The 21,868-nt window shown below is 38.4% G+C and overlaps 1 protein-coding gene across 3 annotated transcripts in view; it reads right to left on the bottom strand.

Moving 5' to 3' along the window:
• Positions 1-21,819, bottom strand: part of INPP5F (inositol polyphosphate-5-phosphatase F) — a 45,238-nt gene extending 23,419 nt beyond the window's left edge. For 2 of the 3 annotated variants that reach the window (XM_074831407.1, XM_074831408.1), the window contains exons 1-3: positions 21,597-21,819; positions 6,901-6,981; positions 313-449 (exon numbers count right to left, since the gene is read on the bottom strand). In XM_074831407.1, coding sequence (XP_074687508.1) covers positions 313-449; positions 6,901-6,981; positions 21,597-21,693 — 315 coding nt within the window. In that variant the 5' untranslated portion in view covers positions 21,694-21,819. The remainder of the gene's footprint in view (positions 1-312; positions 450-6,900; positions 6,982-21,596) is intronic. The other variant, XM_074831406.1, reaches the window with a different exon arrangement.
• Between the last annotated feature and the right edge of the window lie 49 nt (positions 21,820-21,868).

Genomic DNA, 21,868 nt, shown 5'->3' with positions numbered 1-21,868 from the left:
CAGTTCTGTTCTCAAATAATCTGTTGCTCAATTACACTAATAAAATTTTGTTCTTGTGTGTCATTTTCAAGGGCCTTTATGAAATTTGAGTATAATTTTATTCTATTTTCCCTCCCTAGCAGAAATTGCTATTTCTATTTAAAAAAATAAAAATTTTATCAAAACCCAGCATTTAAAAAGCATGAAATGTTCAATATGTCTGCATATACCAGGAAAAAAGAGATAAGAGGCATGTCTTTAACTATTATATTTCACATTTACATTTCACTGAAGCAGGAGGGGGAAGTCAGAATTCATTGAAGATAGTCATACCTCTAATTCTAGATCCTGAGGCTCTGTTTCAGAAAGTGGAATCACTGCAATCTTTGTTATTTTGCAAACCTCATGGTCTCCTGGAAGTTTGCCAATCAATGCTTTCTGACGAATTAAAAGTAGCCACCATGGTAAATCTGGAAAAAGATTAGTAGAGGCTTTGATTTGTCTGTCAGGCATTTACTTTGATTAGTCTGCCAGAAGCTTCTCCCCAATGTAAAACCCCTGCCAGGAACCATCTGACTAGGAGACTCCAGTGAATGATGACTCACTATTGCTATATTTTGTTATTATGCACTGCAATAAAAAAACCCACTCTAAAAACCAATACTTATTCCCCCTCTAATATAATAAGGAGATTAACTATTTCATAGACTTACCCATTAGAGGTAAAGTTACTACTGCTTCATCTATAGCAATTAGGCAGTCTCTAGGATGATGCACTTACCCACCCATGTCACTAACAGCAGTACAATTTGAAAAGAATAGCTGCAGCTCAGACAGCAAGCTAAAATTTTCCCTTTGTACCTTCTGTTGTGTATAAAATGGCAAACAAGACAGACACAGGTAATATCTGACTACAAGATTCATGAGTTAAGAAATCTGGTGAGCAAACATGGACTGCATCATAAAGCAGCTCACATATGCTTAAAGCTTCACAACATCATTTCTGAAGTACATGCATCTAAGTGGCATAGAAATTAATGAGCCAAAGATTAATTAAGATATTGGTAACAGGTGCATTCCATACACATATTCAATCTACAATTATAGTTCCAACATTTTAAAGAGACAGGGAAACAGAAGAACAACATTCCCACTGACTGCTGAATAGTGCCTAGACATTAGCTTCTAGATTTTAATCCCTTGGTTAGATCACTGGCATGCTAATAGTATGTTGGGCTTTTGAGTCAAAAGTGAGAGTTCTGTTAAGAGAGATGAAAAAGGTACAGAAAGTCTTAGAGACACACATACACACTCACTATTTCTCCCAGCTGAGAAACAACCACCTGAGTTTAAGTGAAGAGGTCATATACAGACATTAAAAGCCTGCTATGGTAGACTTAAATATGCTTCCACATTTGTGACAGTAGATCATATTCAAAGGCATAACACATGACACAATATATAGGCTCTGAAAAATCTGTTTAGAGGCTTTACAGAAAATAGTCTGTTTTCCTTGCTCAGTAAATTCTAAACAGTATTTTATCCTCTGAGTGCTTAAGAAAAACCCAGGATAACATGTTTAAAGTCACAGGACACCCAGAATTGTTCTCTTTCCCAAGTTTTCTAATATACTCTCAGCACAGAATTAAAGCTCTATCAAAATTGTGAGCATCTTCCCAATAACTGCAATTAAAAAAAAAAAAATCTTGAACACTTTAGCCCAAATCTAACACGACATGTATAAGCATCAGTTTCTTCTGTCTAAAGAAAAGGAATAATCATTGTAAATAGACTGCTGTGTGTTATGACACTCCACTCCTTATGCTGATTATATATTACTATCTTTAGAAAAGAGATGTGGTTATGTTGGGTGGGTACTAAGAAGCCTTTAAAAATTAGACCCTTATAATTACAAATGTGCTGTGAGAACCAGCAGCCGCCCCCCAAAAGGGAGTAGGGGAAGGGGAATGAAGACGTACACCACTTATTTAATGTATGTGATGTTCTAAAGGGAGTCCTGCACTACTTCCTGAACACGGCATCAGAATCATAATCTCTACAGGATCAGAGACAAGTCAGGTTGGCAGGGATTTCAGGATGTCACCCTGCTCAAGCAGGGTCAGCTCTGAGGTTGGACCAGGTTACTCAATGCTGTGACATAAGCAGTCTCCTAAAAACCCGTCAAAGGATAACAAACAAGGACAAGAGAGTCACAGCAAGTGCCAGCAAGACAGTTATCCTCACTGACAGCAGGTGCTGGAACAGCTTCTCTGTACAGGTACAGGCAACACTACTTGGAGAACACCTGTCCTTGCCTCCAGCATTCCACCTAGCAACCATGGGGATAAGGTGGAAATAAGAAAAGGGAAGCTGAGGAAAACAGGACAGATTCTATGCAACAGTGAAAAAACCAATGAATAGGTAAGAAAATCCTTTTAAAAAGGGGAAATTGAAATGCTGCCAAAACCGCCAGCAACAGATGATGATGTCTACTGCTTTATTTAAAAAATGGTCTACCATTTTTTATATTGCTTTCCAGTAGGCAAAAACACAGTCTCTGGAAACTCAGGGTAATCCAAGCCGAACAGAAGGGTAATACAATAGGGCATCCAGATAGATATTCCTGTTGGACAGTCCTATAATCTCATCTATTCCCACCTAGAGAAGGTTAACCACACAACTTAATCCTATGAGGAGACCACCAGAGTATGTCAATAAACAAAACAGATACTCTTAAGAAAGGGTACCATCTAGAGTTCCAGGGAAATAATGAACATGATTCCACTGGAAAAAAGTATAATGTAAAGGCATTTCTAAGCAGATACACTTTAGTGAAAACCAGAAAAGAAAAAAAGTCTCTGGGTACACTTTGGTTTACTTCGTATTAACAAACCCTGGTAGCAGTAAACAAGAACTTAAGAGCTCAATACAGCCAATTGAGTTCTGTATCCTTTTACCATTTTTAAAAATGCACTCAAAAGTCATCTTGGTGTACATTTCAAAACTATCTGTATTATAGCCAGAGCCACAGAACATTGAAAGAAAACAGGAATTCCCCAGCAGATAAAAAGAAAACAGTCAGGAAGTAATTATGCAGATAAAGCATGCCCTACAGTAAAAGTTTCAACAATAACCATAGCATCATATTATGGTTGCCAGCAATATCTAAATAACTGAATCCCCAAATAGAGTAGTTGTTTCTGCAGATAAAAGTAGTCCCATAGAATAGCTTTTAAAAAAAAAAATCATTGTCTACTCAACATGGGAGGTATGGTATGTACAGAAGAACACTGCAGCTACATGTCATTGCAGAAGAGTACATGTTTTAAATCATCTCAAGATCTGATGTTCATTTCTAGTGTTTTTATGAACTATGGCAGAGCAGATGGCAACAATTAATTTGAAGTACTATATCTAAAGCTATTACTTCCAATTCCTCACTAAAACAGGAATTTAGCTCCTCTTTCACTTCAACAGTCAGCACACCACTGCTATTTTCTCTAACGCTTCCCAAACAATCTAGCATTTTCTTTCCCTGAATACATTTGCTGTAACTTTTCTTAAACTGTGCTTAACTTTAAATCCTGCTTTTTGCAAGTATTTTGATTTTAGCCAAAAAATTCCATGCTACCATTTTAAGTTATTCAGGTAACAAAAAATAAGAAAAATTAGTTGCATGCAAAAAGAATGTTTTAAGTTGTTGATTGGATGAAGTTAGAAGTGGCAGTAGTTACGTCTCACTGAAGATATTTCAGATGCTGAACCACTCATTGTTTGTACCAAGATTCAGAGGCATGCTAACAAAAAGCAGCCTTCCTTTCCTGGGGATAGGAAAGGAAGAACTCCACTTCCCTTCTGTTTACTGAGTCTATGGAACCTTGCCAGCAGCATTTAATTTGGATTTAAATTAAAAAAATTAAAAAGCATCTTGATGTTTAAGAAAATTCAGTATTGGGGAAGAACCAAATGATACTTCAAGCAGACTTTCATCTCCAATGTGAGTGTACAGTTATGTCCAGATGTACAACTGACCGTCTCATGGCAAAAAGTCTCTTTAAAGAATTAAAAAACAAACCATGTAATATTGGCTAGCTCGCTTCTACAAGACTGCTTCCCTGCCACAGAAGCTTTCCTACAAATTCTCCTGTAGTAGGTCAGCAATAAAATCTGCAGGATCAAGAGTAAGTGAAATTCCATCCCTAGTTACAGCAATTTGGCAAGAGTATTTCAATGCTAAATTAAGGACAGCCCAATACTGACTACAGGGACATTTCAAGGTCATTTTAGGACTACTCCGGCATTTCTGCATTAAGCAAATCTTTCAAAAACATGTAAGGATCTATGCCCAAGATATTAAAGTGCATATACGCTTAGTGACAGCTTTAGAGTACACAGGTAGCAACTTCAATAGTTAAACAGGTATTTAAATTTTCCAGTACCAGTCAGTGTGCGCTAAGCATTTTTAAAACACACCAGTACTTCTTTCCAACAACAGCTAATGACAAGGTTCTAAGCAGGACAAGGCCATACAGGACTCTAGTTAGCCAAAAGAGCTTCAAATTAAGTTGTCTGATCCTTACAGTGTGGGGTCAGCGGAGAAAAAAAATCAGAGCAACAAGTCCTCCTGTTACAGATCAGCTCTGGGAAAAAAGCATTTCGCCCAGTTTCCACAGCACTGTACTCAGTAAGTCTGGAGATAATAGTCCAGCAATGTTAAATATTTATACAACTTCTGCTGATAAAAGTTTCCAGGTGACAAAGATTGATACAAGAATAAGTAACAAAGACAGGTTACTGTTACAGAGTGCTAGATGATTCAGCTAGAAGATTACATAAAACTACACTTGAATATGATCAATTGAGAGTTCATTGACAATAATAGGCTTCAAGACACCTATGTAATAAAGACATCTCAGCCAGCCCTCTCGTTTCAACTGCAGCCCCACACGGAACACTCAGCAGCAACTGCCAGCAGATTCAAGGGAGAACAGTTCTCAGCAGAAGAATAAGGATAAATAGCTAGAGATTGTATCTTTCTTCAGACATTTTAAGGTAGAAAAATAAGTGTCTGTTTACAGGACAGTTGCATCACTAAACACCAGAATATTGATAGCAAGAAGGACAGTCCATTAACAGTTTGTGATGGTGTCATCTGATGCAGAAACAAAATGCTTCCACTGGCCTAAGCAGCAACTGAATGGAGTGCCTGGACAAGCATAATTGATTTGGTAGCTCTACAGTGCACATGGAAAGATGACTAGATCTCAGGCTTATTACCTGATAATTTCACAACAACAAGCTGGCAACTGTTGAAGTGTCACATGCTGGGGAAAGTTTGAACTCAGCTTTCATAAGCAGAGGAAGTGCCTCACAATAAGCACACATGCAAGGATATTTGGTTGCCTTAACATACTAGACCTTCCAGAAAGGATTTGACACAGTCTCCCCCTTCAAAGACTTCTATACTAGACTCCCTAGAGAGAGGGGGGAAGGCCTTTGTGTACCAAAGTGCTTGGTTTAGAAAATAAATTAAAAAAAAGCCAAAAACCCAAACCACAACACACAGAAAAAACATGCTAAAAACAATCATTGAGCATTTTCCCACAGCAGGAGGAGGTCATTACTGCAGTTTAGCCGTCATTCATCATGAACAGCACATGCTGAACAGCACAGACAACCTGGATGAGAAGAGAAAGTGAGATGGCAGTCTGAAGCACTTCATATCATCAGATCTGAAAAAGGATGGCTGAATAGATCTGTAGAATGAGCACAGACAAAAACATGACATGAAATTCAAAGAAGATTAAGTGATGCAACTGGAAAGAGGATGTGATCGTAAATTTCAGAGAGATGGGCCCTGAACTATTACTCTCAGAAACAAGACCTAGGGGTTACAGGAGCTATGGAGCAAAGCATTTCCTAGAACAAGATCTGTCATACGCTCATGCAGTGGTGTACCAGTCGCCGTTTTCCTTCCTCCTCTATTGCTAGTATGCCACTGCCATCTTGATTAATCTGCTTCTATTCAGCAGACCACAAACATCTGATCTATTTCAGCACTTAATCCATTCTGTTATCCTGGAACACACTTGAAACTTTACCTGTATTGATCATATTGCCCGGCACTACTTTAAATGCAGGGTCTAAGCATTCACAGAAAGAACAGCACACACAGTAAATGAAGCAGAGTTTACAGCTAGTTTTCCTACCTGTCAGTAAATAAATATCCAGAGATCTACTGGCAGAAGAATCTTTCTAGATAAAGCTGGCATATATTAAAACAAATATTTATTATGGCTACAGGAATTTGCAGCTGACTGAAGCTAAAAGCGCACTGACCTTACTTTACAGGAAAAGGTAGAATCAGAGACAGGCTTAACATTAAATCACAATGCATTCTACACCTGCTTTCATTTTGTCTTACATTTAGCTACAAATAAGTTCAAGTGTTCCTTTATTTTCAAATAGTCATCTACCAAGGTAGTCATTAGTCTTTGGGTTTTCATATAGCATTGAGAATTCAAGCCTTATGGTTTTGTAAAAGATTCCATCATTAGGTTCCACACTGTACCACAGGAGAACAAAAAAATGCTTGAAAGGATTATTCAAAAAGGTGCGAGAATTTTATGCATGTCACACTGAGTCTCAGAACTTCAAACACAAATTTCTACTCTTTGTGAATGCAGTTCTCTATTTTTACAAGACCATGACAAACCAAAACACATATACTGGAAAGGAGACGGAATTTGCATCTGCAGCTATAACATAATCACTTTGACAAATTCACATAGTTGGGGAGTACTCCTCCATTGCAAAGAACAGTACATAATTCTATTTGAGCCACACGGTATTATTTGCAGTATCACTGATTTTAAAACAAAGTGTATTAGCACTAAAAAGACCACAGAATCTGCCACATACCTGTATGAAGCTGAACTTTACCAATGACTCCTTCTACCAGGCCCAGACAGATGGGATTCCAAGCCAGAAGAAGATCAGTAGCTGAAAAACAAAGAACAGAACTCCTGTTTTTTTCAAGTAAACTTAATAGGACAATTAATCCAGTGATGGCCATTCTCTCCACTTTCCCCTCCTTAGAGAGCAGAAAACACATCATAATTCCTGCAATAAAAATAAGATACATATGCTGTTCAATTTTTGCTTATTACAAAGTAGCTATGACCAAATTACTAAATTTCTAATTTAAAGCCCTACCCCAGATATTTCAAGAAAAAATACATAATTGATTTAGGCTACAGTAATTCAGTTTAACAGCGGCCTGATTCTTCTAAGAATTTGCAACTTACCTGAAATTTTACATGGCTATAGTGAAATTGAATACAGGCCATCAAGTTAATAACATTGCTTCAAAAACCTATCAGATGATAACTTTCAGCTCCATGCTCTCGCATACCTATCCAATTACTATTAGTTTCACATCCTCTTTCTATATACATGCGTACACACACACAATTCCTCTTTTGTTAAAACACTCTCAACAACTACATGGAATACCAAAGCACACAAAGTTAAGTTTCAGGTTCCTAGTTCTCCTACTGTTAAAAAATTCCAGTGTACCACATAGGAAGTATAAGAGAAAGCAGGAAGGCAACACTATCTAATCTGTGAAGGGTACTCCTCTCAACATGCATTCAAGCCATCACTTAATACAAGTCAGTATGACAGTGTAAACATACAGAGTATCCTGTGGTCACACAGACACGCATTTTTGATACTTAGCAAGAGTTTAATAGTGGTGTAGTACCTGTTCAAGAGTTCAAGACTGTGGGAAAGAATAAATTTCGTCTAATATTAAGTCAAATATTGTAAGTAAAACCAAATCCTTAAAAGCAATTAATATCTGTGTAGGAGAGAACAAACTCTCAACGGCAAAGGAGAAGACAAGGCTTTTCTATATCAAGGACAAGAAGCTTGTTATTATCTACCAAAACTCACTTGTTCCAAGGTGGAAAGCGTTTCTCCAGTTTTAACATCCAGACAAACTAAGTATCTTAGCTCCTGGTATAAGGAGACGAACATTTGAAAGAACAAAATCACACAATATCTTAAGATACAGAAGAGTACAAATCATCTACCTACACACGCTTCATTTATAAGACCTTAGTTTCTTCTTGGAAGTCTGAGATCTCCAGCTGACAACTGACAGCGTGATAACTTTTTATATACTTCTTTTCAAACACTGTATCATCCTTGAAACATCTGTAATTGAGACTTTGCTATTCCAAGAATACACATTTATTCCTAGCTTTTAACATAACATTTAATAGTAAACCAGACTGCTAATTTCATCATTAAATACAAGCATTTACACGAGATACAACAGAAATAGTTTCAGTCAGGATAGATCTAAACTGAACTCCCTTAAATAGGATACATTACATGTGCTTGTATGCAGGAAAGCAAGAACTAAGAACACATGCGAATTTGAAGAGATGTTTGCAGGAGGCAGTACAGAGCTACAAATTTATGTGTGAAACTAGGCTGTGCCATTCAATGGACTATATCTGCAGAGAAACTCCTGGTTCTTCCCATTTCACTGTAAGAGTGCTACAGACAGTTTCTTGGTCTGTACAGACCCTAGTATGAATCATGACAATCAAATGAAGTTCTTAAGGAGACTAATACAGATAGATCAGCACCAGCAAATAAGTGACAGGGGCTATGACTGAACAGTTTGATTTACCCTCAAACCTTGCTGAAGTACCTAAACTCATCTTGTATCCATATGCCAAAGACCTGTGCTCATACAAAACAAGTTTTAGGACAGCCTGAGCTCAGAGTTTCAGTCCAAATAACACGCAAGAGCATCTGTATGCTGAGTGGAAAATCTGCACTGTCAAACTTACAGGAAAGAGGAACACAGGCAGTTTTCCTCACTCCCAAATCTTCAGCCTTCTTTCCCAGTTCACCAACAAAATCCCAGAGTCTTGTCTTCACCCCTAGGAATTTTCTGGAGCTGTATTATGTCAGACTTCATCTACTTTTTGCTCTCTTTGCAATTGACTTCTGCATTCGTATTCCATTGTGAGAGCTAGAAACCAGCTAGATACATCAAACAGCCAAAAAAGCTACGTACAGGAGGAATTTAAAGAACCAAATCACTGAAGGTTTACTGTAGCTTCTACAAACCTAGTAATCTAGAATACCATCTAGTTTTTTTAAACCCCTGATTTCCTGCTATCACAACAGATATTAGTAGGAAAGCTCTGGATAGTGAGGTTTTCTTCTAGTAGCTTACAAGGGATTAAAAAAATGAAAAACCAAGATTTTGTTTTAATTACAGATAGAAGGAAACTATAGTTTAGACTTGCCTGCAAAAGGACATGAGGAAACTCGTATCTGGGACTGTAGGACAAGCGGGTCTTATGTGGCTATTTGTTTTGTGGGTTACTCTGACACATGTAGCCCTAGACATAATCACACGCAATGTCCAAGTCTTCTACAGGAATACTTCTCCCTAGTAGTATAGAGGCACAATGAGAACGGGCTCTAAACTCCAACTCCTATGTTCACTTAACATATAGACATGCTTTGGGAAAAAAGCCAATGTATTTGGAGTTAAATGCACATTATACTTTAAGAATTTAAAGACAGCAAATATAGATCCACCAGCTGGCCAGCACTGGCTCTTGAGGTAAGTGCAATTACCAAGCTACTAACAGTTTAAGGCTGTTTCAAAGAGAAATTTTCCACGGGGAAGGCAGGGCATAGGAAAAAAATGACACATTTAGCAACATTTGAAGAGATTAACATGTTTTTTTCAGTGTTCAGGAAAACCTAGATGCAAAGAAGTCTTACAGGAGATATGCCTGTAGGCTGTGAAAAAATACCAGTTGTGGAATCACATTGACTTTCTTTGGTGATGGTATCACAAAGCTTTTTCTTAAAATATTTCTAGAGAACTTTCTATAGGAAAGAAAGTATGACAGCATAGAAGCAGGCAAGTTGTTTTAACTAAATAAAACACATCTGGTTCTGACCTTCTGATAAGAACTCAGTTACTGGTTATAGCTCAGTTTCCTGTGTGACAGCCATATCTCGACTCAGAGCCAACACCCAATCATGCCGAAAAAATATCACTACAGTAAATACCGATATGAACCTCTTGCTCTTGAAGAGTACACTCTGGAAATGTAAGATGGATGAACTAAATTAAAAGGTTTAACTATTGCTACCCCATGCACTCCCAAAGAATACGGGCTTTCATGTCAAGTACAGTCCTATTTACTCTGTTTTGGAAGCTGTCTCTAACTTTTGTCTAACTGTAAAATCGTTCAAGACAGTTTGCTTGCAGTCATTTAGTCTGGCAATTCTGGCAACAACTACCTTCAGCCACCATCGTGTATCTTTGAAAATTATAACCACTTAATCTTTGCTTATGTAACATTTTAAATATACAGATATCTAAGAAAGGTAACGGCAAGCCTGTAGGGGATTAGTCTTTAACTGTAAAATATAGCAGAATTTAAGAGGCAGTGTAAGTTGGTAGACGGTGATACATGTTACAGAAGGTATTTACATCTTTTTAAAACCAAGGGGAAAGTAACCACGCAAAACAAAACTGAAAATCCTCAGTTAAAAGTTTTTGGACAGCATACATAAGAGATATGTGGCCACATTTCTGATTGCTGAAACAACACATGGCAAGTTTGATTTTTTTTTTTTTTTTTTTAAAGAAATGCCTTATCAATAAGAGCTACAGCAAGGCTCTATCAAAGGAAACACTGGACTTTCCTCTATACCCAAAACAGACCGAATGCTTTGAGATATAATGTGAAATACAATTTATCAATACAGTTACTCTTGCTTCCCCACACAAACTTATCTTTCTATAGATGTCATACTAGCCATCTAGTGATCTCTTGAAACTCAGACAGCCAGGAATAAAGACTTAACAACCTGAAACCGCAACACAGTGTTGTTGAAGCGGACTTCTTACAGTATTGTGCTTGTGATAATGAGCACTGTCAAAACAGTCATTGTTCTTCAATGCAGCAAGTGGGAAGCTGTGTACAGAAAGAGTCACTACAAGCAGCAAGGTGAGCCCCATGGAAGATCTTCCCTGACTCAGGGAGTTCTCTGGTGTCCTCAGTATGTTTTAACTTGAGACAACTGCCAAGGTTTGATAGGCCTTAATACATGCCCTTAATACTCCGAGGTGTGTACTTGCTTACCAACTTTCCATTCCAAAGTACAAAATTGCTCATTCTTTCCCTTACCCCACTAACTAAATTCAAGCTATTGAAATAAGCATCACCTCTTTTTGCCAATTCCTGTCAGAGATTAAGGATTACTGACTATATGTTTACCATTCACAGTGATTGTATCAGCATTGTAGTTGCAGCACAATAGAATTTCCGTCACAAATTCAGAACAAAACCAGCTTTGATTTGATTACTTCCACCATCACCCCTCAGAGCTTACCAGCAGTGACGCGGGGCCGTGCAATACCAGATAAAATTTCTTTAATTCCTTGTGTTTACACAAACGTAACCCTGAAAAAGGTGATACAAAAGCAACTTGGAAGAGCATCAAAAGCCAGAAGTGCTTTCTAGCTCTTTCTCCAGTCTACCACCAGCAGAGTTGATCCTAGGTCAGGCACAAACCGATAAGAAAACAAACTGCTGCTTTGGGATAAGCCACTTGCTCAACACTGAACGACTCTAGCTAGGCAAGTCTGAACAGTTTAAGGAGGGGGATTGTCAGCCTCCTTTGGGGAAAAGGCAGAAAGAAGAAAAAAAAGATTTCATTTGTAATCACCTGAATCCAGCCCTTACTACTGAGCCACTGCATGGTTCAATCCCCCAAACAGCTATAACTATTTATCTTCCAATCCTGCTATAGTTCAGGGAGTATACTCCTCTTATCTTCCTTAAACTTTGTTGGCTTTCAGGAATGGACCTTGGCTAGAAAGTGTTTTCTGTTAGCAGACTCAGTATAAACATTCAAAATGTCACTGAACTTCAAACTCAGTTTATACATAAGTATATAAACAGGCATAAATGCATGCTATTTCTCAAAAATTCTTTCCATAGCCTGACAGTGTAGCAATTCTCACAATTCAACATCAGCAATATTTATTTATACATAAAAAGTAAGTTGAGTAACCCACTGTAAACAGCCAAAGTAAACCTTTCAGCTCTGCTAACGTAGTTTTTGATACCTGAAGTGTGAACTTTTAGGAAAAAAACTTCAATACTATTTTTAAATAGATTTGATGTTCTTTTTTTCTTTAAATTGTGTCTGCTTTAGATCAAAGACAACTACAAGACTTTATTATTAGCATTATTTGACCCTTAGGACCTCTTGGAGCTTTTCAAAAGAAAGTCTGCTTCCAAGTTCCAGTTCATCTTTGAACAGTGTTCCAAAATATCAACCAAGATTAAGAGATTACAAACTGGCAAGATTTAAGGGTATAAACATGAACTTCTTTCTCTTGTAGAAAATAAAGTACTACTTATGCAAACAAGCTTCAGCTAATTAAGTTTTCCTTTCAGCGCAGATTTCTAAATTTATATTTAAGCTACTGTAACTGCAGAACAATATTAAAACATTCAGGATTACAAATACAAACTCTTAATTGTCATGAAGTGTTAATTTACTTGCATGTTCTCCCCCAAACTCCAAAGTTATCCCTTCAGTTAATCACCTGTTTTAATTAATTTGTCATTTATACAGCCTGTGCTGTTTGTGTTACTCTTGATAGTCCTCAATCATTTAGAACTGAAATGTTTTGCTTTATAAGAGAAATGAAATCACCGCTACTCCCCAATCTGCCCACACACACACAGAGCTAGTCTACACTAGGAGGATTTTTCTTTTTAAATCCCAGTTAGTCTTCTCATTGCTACTACACCTTACAGCCTTGCTAGAAAGCCTGCTTATCCTTTAATCCCCAGTAATGAGAAGCATGTATTCCAAACACTAATTCAATGCAAGTTTCTTACAGAGTGCTTGCCTCAACTAGAGAAGTACAGCACACTACAAAGTACACATCTACTCACATGTGTCTAGGAAAATGAAACAGTGATTTTGTTTCTTTGGACATTTTTGTTCAGTATCTCAGACTAGATGGACAGGAATGGTTCAAGTACAATTCAGGTTTTATAGTGACAGATTTAAAGCACTGGGGGTGGGAGTATACAATGCAAGTTTGTATTTTTGATGCAAAAGCAGGATGCAAGTCCCAGAGAAAGCACCTAATAAAAATGAATCCTTACTCATTTTGATAAAGAACACTTCTTTGTATTCTGTTGCAGTCATAAAATCCCCTGAGTCACCAGGCATTGCTCAGGAAACTTAAAAACATACAGAAAACGTTCAGTTGTCTGGAGAGTATCCAGCACTACAAGTAATTGCACAAGGAAGTCCTGTACTAGAAGTGGTAACAAACTGCTGTTACCAGTTGTTACCAGGTGAAACATCTTCCCTCCAAACAGATTTGACCCTGTAGATTAGTGCTCTGCAAACTTCATCACATACCACATTAAGTAAAAAAATATTTCAGCATGCACCTCAAATATATGTATATTTAAATTATATACGTGTTCTACTGTACTAACACTACATACATTATAAAACATATACAAAAGATTTTAAATGGATGAAATAACTTTAAAATAGTGTTTCTCTTTATTAATGGTACAAAGTATTTTCTTCCCACACCCCAATGGATTGTCTTGTGCATCCCTGAGGTGCATGCACCCCACTGTAGAGACCTGCAATGAGCTGTTAGATGCATTTCAACCGTCTGAAACTGGAATCACCTCCTCACCCCTTCCACAAACCTGTAAACATCATTCCATAAGAGATCAGTAGCGACTCTGGTAAAATGCAAATAGGTGCTAAGCCACTGAAGCTCAGTGGGTTGTGTTTTTTTTAATTTAGACCTTCCCTTTATTCTTCTAGGCTGCTCAACTCTGCTAGTAAACACATACTTTCTCAGAAGTGATACATGTAAGGAAATAATATCTTTTATCCTTCCAAAAGTACCAACACTGTACTAAATATTATTACAGACCAACACACATTCCCATTTTCAGCTGCTATTTTAACAAAGATCAAGTTGTTTGTGGATATATTCTTAAAGCTAGAAAAGCAGCAGGTTGTCTGCAATTTTTTTTAATCCTATTTACTTTGTGAGAGGGAAATTATCAGATAGGCAGAAGAAAGATTTTATTCAAATCTACTTACAAAACTGACAGTTTAAATGCTGTGTTCACTCATTCTGAAGATATGCTATTGTAAAAAGTTTGCTTAACAGTTACAGCTATACTCAAAAGAGAATGCAAGAAATCTATCCCACCCTCAAAAGATTTAAATATAAACATTAATTGAGCAGAAGGATTTCATGATTATGAAAAAATAGCTTTATTTATTACTAAATATTTTATTTATCATACAACTTATGTTAATGCTCCTTAAAAGCCATGAGAGAAATACTGGTATAGCTGTAGTGAGCCAAGTCTAAGCAAGGTAAGGTTTTCCCTTACTGTCACCTTTTCTTCTCACTCCATAATTAACTTGCCTCTCTGACTGCTGAACTAATCAAAGTTAAAGCAGAAGAATTATGGATTGGGAACATCCATTTCAAACACTAAATAAGGAAGTTATACTCAAAAGCTTGGCACATGGGTTTCAGGAACAGGAAGTAAAGGATTTCATGCCACACATACCACATCTTTCCCCTTTCCCCCACCTTTTTTAAAAAAAAAAAACAACAAACTGTTGCAGAGAAATTGACTATTTAATCAAATGACAACAAGCAATATATCATTTAAACATTACTGGAAGACATTTCAGTACAGGAAAAAACTTAAGCATTAGCCATACTTAGGGAAGTTGCTGTTTTTCCTAAACAGAGAAAGAGACAAGAAGAAAAAAATGAAAATTAACAATTAGTGATAGACCAGTACATTTGTCATTTACATTTTGCAACTACCTCTTGGGCAAAGTCATATACTTCTAAATTTGGCTCAGAGTTCTGTTCTGCACAATGCTGGCATATTACATGATTTACTTCAGCATCTCGGTATGATCTTGCCAACTATCCCTTATGTTATCAGAGATAAAAACTTACTACATTACTCAAAGTAGAACATAAGTTTTTGAGCTCAAAGTATGTTCAAGTAGCTTGTTTTCAGTTTTTCAAAGACACAATGAACACTGTTTCAGGGCTTCTATTCAACTAAGATTTCTTCCTTAAAAGGAAGAACCTGAGTCTCCAAGTAGAATTCCATTCATTTCAGTTCAACTTTTCAAGAAAAAATCCTCTCCCTGTTTTTAATGGGGGAGAAATTAGAGGCATTTGGAACAAGAATATACAACTGATCATCAAGTATTAATATTCCTGTTTATTAAAGCAGAGCTTTCATAAAAGAGGTTTTTTGCACCATTTCCAAATTTCTCCTCTAGAAATACATCCAATTTCTTCTCTTGATACTCATTCCTATTACTTTGGTTCCTATGAAGATATGCAGAATGCAATCATGTTAACAAATAAAGCTATACTTAGAACATGATCAGCTGATAGAACTGATGACCATCAGCTGGAAGTGATAACTCCAGACAGGAATTAGAGCACTTCACAAAAGGTTTAAAGGGAGGGAGAAGAAAAACTTGCATATATCCATAGGCCCCATCCTCCTCAGTGGATTCTGTTTTCATATTCTATCTTAACAATAAGTGTTATTTCCTGGTTAAGATTTTTTGCAAGTGATACTTGCAAAAATCATATGACTAAATCATGACTGAAAATAAACTGAGGAAAGTTTTTTTGTTGTTGTTTAAATAGAGTTAAATCATCCTAGATCAAGTTAGATTACTACATCAGGATAGAGGGTTTTCAAGAAATACAGATTTAGTTGTGCATGTGAATTTTGCAATTAGACTAACCATATGCATTTTTGTAACAAATCCAGAATATGCAATTAACAGAAACTTGCTATAAACTTGTTATTTTTAAAAAGTAGTTAACACTTAAACAAATTTTGAGTTACCAAATTTGTAACTTACTCGTTAAAGACCTCTATGTAGATTAAAAATTCATGTGCTTTATAACATTAAACATGAATCATGAAATCTCTAAACACTGACAAAAAAGCTTTCATCAGTAATCTCAAATCTTTGAGGGGAAAAGAGTACAGTCTGCTAATTTCTGGACCCTGAGCCTCAATATACAACCTTAACAGAACAAGTTTCTGAAACACATTCAATATTTAAGCTATATATATGAGACCTGTTTGATATTGCACCGAATAATTTGATTCTCAAAGAAAATTCTAAACCACTATCTGAGAAGTCTCACAGTTTAAGGGAAGCATTTAGTGGAAGTTATTGCAGAGTCCCTTGACATCTCAAGGCTCCCACTGCACCTGCCACACAGCACAGCAGTTTGGAAGAGAAGCAAGAGAAAGCGTCTTGTTCTCAGCCTCACTCTTTCATTACCAGCAACTGTCCCACCGCCCACCAAATCATGCCCTGAAGTCACCCAAAACTTTCAGGTAAGCGTCTTAAATGTTTCAGCTTAAGAAGCTACAGCACTAACCATGCATTCCGGGGCATAACTTCAGCCATATAAAGTCTCTCCTGTATGTTTAACAGTATCAATTAAAGGCCATAAAAAAAAAAAAAAAATCACATTCCAATCTACAATAGTTGTTTTCCAAAAACATAGGTGGCATATCAAATAAATGGTTGCCTTTTACTACAGTTCAGACAGTTTAAAACTTAAATGACTTGAAGTTTTAATGTTTCCTTACATACAGCTGAAATATTGCCCACACTGTTAAACTGTGAAAGAACTTAGTTAAGAACAGTATTCACAGATTAAAAAGCCACAAGCCTTTTATACAGACACAGACTTTTTTTAATTGAAACCCTGCTACCTGTCTGCCTTCCGTTCTAAATATTTTAGTTGCAGTTAGTCTGCAATTTCCTATTCACTATTTAGTTAATACTAACCCATGAGATCAAAGATGAGTCTAACCTCTGCTAGCAAAATACAAGCCACAAAAATCCACCTGGATTACAGATTCATTTTAATTCTTGCAAGAAAAACAACTTTTTTCCTTCACAAAGCAAGCAACTTTCAGATTAAAAAAAAGCAACAGCATATCAAGTTTAAGAGGTTTTCATATATTTATTTAAAACCTAAAGTCATTTCAGTGTGGGCAGAAATTCCAAGACACCTATGCATCCCAGTTGGGACAAGTTCAGCATTTCCAGACCTCTTCATACAAGGAAAAGGGGAAGAAAAAATAGACAGGAACACTCTTGTTATATACAACTTGTCATCTGCTACTAAGACTCAGCAGAAAACTAGATAAGAAACACCTCACCAATTCTCACCAGGTTAGGATGTATCATACTATCAGCTCATTTAAGCCTCAGTTTTAGGTTTACTATGCTCTGTAAAAAGAATCATGGATGGAATTATAAAGTATATCTTATTTAATGAAAGTAAAAAATAATTTTTCTCTGGTAAATACATTTGAAGATCTTGCCTCACAGTCAAAAGCTACAAAATTGATGTATGTAATATTCAGACAAAGGATATACAGCAGCCCACCCCTCTCCCCTAGTCCTCTCTGTTCTCTTTTGCAAGAAGGAGCAAGCAGCAGCAGGGAGCTAACTGCTCAAGATTTTTTTAAGCGTACATTCTCGCTGGGTTGAAGCTAATACAGATCAGTTCTGACATCTGGTTTGTCACATACGCCACAAGTATGTTGTGCTGACAACTAAGAAAGGGTACAGAAAAGAGGGAACAGAATGAGCAGGCAAGGGTGAGAAACAGTTCAGTTACCATTGCAGCTAAAGTGTCAAAAAACAGCTTGAGGTTCCTTATGAAGCAGCTTGAAATATGGAGAGAATTTTTCAAATGCTACAACTAGCTCCTCTGGAATTCATTTTCCAGGATAGGCAGGCAGTTTCCAAGACATGCTACTGAAATTCACGGAGTCAGTTTTGTATGAAATACTTAACTCAGTAGCATGAGTTAACACTCAGGCCATCATCCCTCAGAGCCATGCTTAGGACTGTTCTGTAGCCTGAAGCCTACTGATACATCTTTTGGTGTCAGTGGCATTGCTCCTTACACGGTTCATTAGATCAAGGCCTTCACTGGAGCATTTACAGGCATTAGACTGCAAACAAAGGAATTACTCTTCTCCTCCAGTCATGAAGAACAGCTCAGGAATTCTGACAAGTAATTTCTGTATGACTCCTGTAACTTCTTTGAGGAGTAAGGCAAGCACACATAGCTAGACTATTAGATGGCCTTATGATTTGTGATTCAGAGATTTCACACAAATAAATGCTTATTTGCCTCTAATTATAGCTCCAGAGGTACAACACATCTTAACACCACCTTACTCTTACAGGCAGAGGCGAAAGAGTCTTTCAGCATGAAGTCCCCAAAAGTGTTAGAATAATTCCAATCTGTGTATCACTCAAAATATCTCATAGATTTTTTTCTCCAGGGTGGTGGGAACCTGCATTACTACTAGTAATAGTTTTAGTGGCAACTATTTCCAATCTTATTTAGTCTGGCATTACTGCCCGGAATATTATCAAGGCCACCACAATGATAATAGATGTTTTCACTGCATAAAATAGTCTCATTCCTTTTTCTGCTGATAAGAAAATGGTGAGGAGAATTCAGTGTCTTCAGTACTTTTGCTCTTTTCTATATGTGTATGCACATGCATATATAAATACATAATTTATACCAACATCATCAATAAGACAATGTTTGTAATCCATGTAGAACTACCAGTCAAGAACAGCCAAGCAGAGCATAAACAGAGTAAACCAAGAGTGAAATCCCGATCAAGACCTGATGTAAGGTATTTAAAGCATGGTTGAACACCACATGTTTTTTCACTACACTGAAAAATACACTGTAGACAGCTAAATTCCAAAAAAAAAATCTATGATGCCAAAGTGATTCATGGATTTCCTGCAGGTGACTCATTAGTGCTTTCACTTCAGAGAAAAAAACACCAGAAACATCTTGTAAACATAGGCAGACATACTTCAAACTAGGGCCAACCTCAGACTTTGCTTATGGCAAATATTTACCAAGGGTTTTTTGCCTTTTTTAATTCAAGCTGTTCTCCCCATGATTCAAAGAGGTCAGAATACAGCATTCAAGATTAGCAAATTTCTGAACATGCCTTTACAGTTGAGGGAGGAGAGTATTATAAAGCACAGCATCAGCTCTTTAGATTCAGACCTATCATATAAAGCAACGCTTTGCAAGGTTTGCCAATATTATCCATTTCAATCCATGAATGTATAAACATTAATTCAGAGCAGCCTCTGTGGAACAGAATAACAGCAAGGCCTCCAAAAACAAGTAGACACATAGTTAGATTATAGCCTTTTGATAGACTATTAAACATGTCAATGAACACAAGTTATGACTTTGGTTTTTTTAATATGGCAATGACTCATCATACAGTCATCTGTTTACTCATTTCCGGTCAGCGGCCTTGATTATAAATGATCAAATGTAATAAAATCGTAAACTTGAGGATATCCAGCTTTATCTTAACACAAGCAAGAGCTATTAACCTAAGAAATACTTCTTGTGAGAGAACTATTTCTTCCATGGGCTTACTTTCAACATACTAAGGTATTTCGTTTCACAGCCCTAGAGCCCACTTTCAATAGGACAATCCACAAACAGGGTTTGAAAAACACATTGAAATGGGAAAGTGTGACTAACCATCAAGAGTTTCAAGCAGACTAAGAGACTTCCCTATCATATTACCTTTCGTTAATCTGTAGGTCACACACAATAGGGATCACATGTATACTGGCTGAAAATTTAAAGGTAGGCTAAGGACAAAATCCTGCTGAACAGCATTCAGATAGACTGCTGGGCACTGGCAAAGCCTCTACGAAGTTAATAGACTTCAAGGAGGAAAAAAAAAAAACCCACAAATCACAGCAATGGCTGCATAAAAACAAGTCACCAATGCTTTTCAAGTTAAAGCTTTCAACCAACAATCTCCTAGAACTACAGTTCACTAGTTTGTGCTTTTATTACTCTGTGTCAAGTAAGAGCTGTTATGCCTATGCAGATGATTATAACTACAGCAAATCAAAAAAAACTAGGGGGTGGGGGGGTGTTCTGCAAAAACATGCATTTCATTGACTAGCAGTATTGTTTCCTAGCTTAACATCAAGTATTTTGTAAGGCGATTTATAAATCAAAGTATTACTGGACTTTCAAGCACAAATGAAGTTGCTGGACAAGAATAAGTCACATTCACGTGAGACTGTAATTTTGTCTAAGAGATGCAAACAAATTGCACTGACAAGACAAAAGCATTAGCATGACTAAAGTATGAAAACATAAGGAAGACCAGTATGAAAAACAGTTCTTTGTATAAACACAGATAACAATGGTATTTGCTGTTTACATATAAAGTTATTCCAGCCTTTTTAAAAAAAGCTCATGAGTATACTGAACTCAAGTAGTCAACGTAGTCATATACATGCTTAACTGGCTTTTTTGGCGTAACACAGATCCCCATTTTAGAAAACTAAGTAGCATCTGTGCAACCTGCCATATGCTTGGCAAAATATCCAGCTATTCAGAGTACTTTTAACTTATAAGCAGATACACTTTGGTCCTTTACATCTAAGCTACGTGTATTACTCAAAGCAAGCTAATTTCTAAGGATGGTATTTCATTTTATAGACACCTTTACTGACTAACCTCCCAGATTAGACATTATAATTACCGTTGTTTCAAGAATTCTGTTAACTCACTATCTACTATTTTTGTTCCCACTACCTTCTCTGCAGCCTGACACTAATACACACAACCCCGCTCTGTAATTGTCACTTATACTGCCTATAGTCACTAAAAAAATTTGAGAGCATTGTACAAGTGGAGACACCTGTTCCCTTTCTCCTAAAAGGAGAGACAAGAGAATACATTTGTTTAAAGACGCAATCAGCCTGTATCAGAGAGGCATCACTTGTACAAGGCTGGCACCAACACAAGATGGCCCTTCCCTATTTAATGATGCTCCTGCGAGGGTGACCAGGGGCATTTCCACATTACAAACTACTCAGGTGACGCACGGGGAGGCGGCAGGGGCAGCCTGACTTTATTTTGTGAAGAAACAAACACACGGTGCACGAAAACCAATCCCCCCGCCCGCAGAAGGGACGTTTCTCGCCGGGCCACGGACACGCGTGACCCGCTGCCCCGCGTACAGCGCGCCGGGCAGCTGCCCCCGGCAGCGCGGCGGCAGCCGGGGCTCGTCCTCGGGGAACCGGAGCGATGGAGAGAGGCGGTCACCCCCCGTCCCACAGGACCGACCCGCGGCACCTCCGGCGCGAGCCCGGCCGTTCCCGGCGGCTTTGGGGCGGGCCCCTCCGCCGGCCCCCGGAGGCAGCTCCGCCACCGCCCGGCCCCTCAGCGACCCTCTCCCGGGCCATTGTCAGCCGCACGCCCCCTCCCCGCCGCCCACCGAGGGCACCCCGGGCGGGTGGGTCCCGGCCCGCCCTTCCCCACACAGGAAGCGGGCACGGTGGCGCGCCCCGGCCCCAGCCCCGCCGCGGCGGCGGGGGCTCACCGGCTCTCAGCTGCAGGCTGCCGTCCCGCCGGCTGCACCAGAGCGCCCGCTCGCCACTCTGCAGGATGTAGTGGTCCTTGGCTTGGAACAGCTCCATCCCCGCACGACGCCGCCGGGAGGGAGCGAGGGCGAACGGGGCGCTCCCGCCGCTCCGCAGCTGCCGCGCGCACACCGGGCGGAAAGGGGAGGGCCGGGACCGGGCGCGCTCCTGAGAGGAACGCGGAGGTGGCGGAGGCGGCGAGGGGGGTGGTGCGGCAGCGGCGCGCGCTGCC

Source organism: Strix aluco, chromosome 7 (assembly GCF_031877795.1).
Source record: "Strix aluco isolate bStrAlu1 chromosome 7, bStrAlu1.hap1, whole genome shotgun sequence".
Taxonomy (NCBI): Eukaryota; Metazoa; Chordata; class Aves; order Strigiformes; family Strigidae; genus Strix; species Strix aluco.
This window is presented reverse-complemented; position numbering and strand designations above follow the sequence as displayed.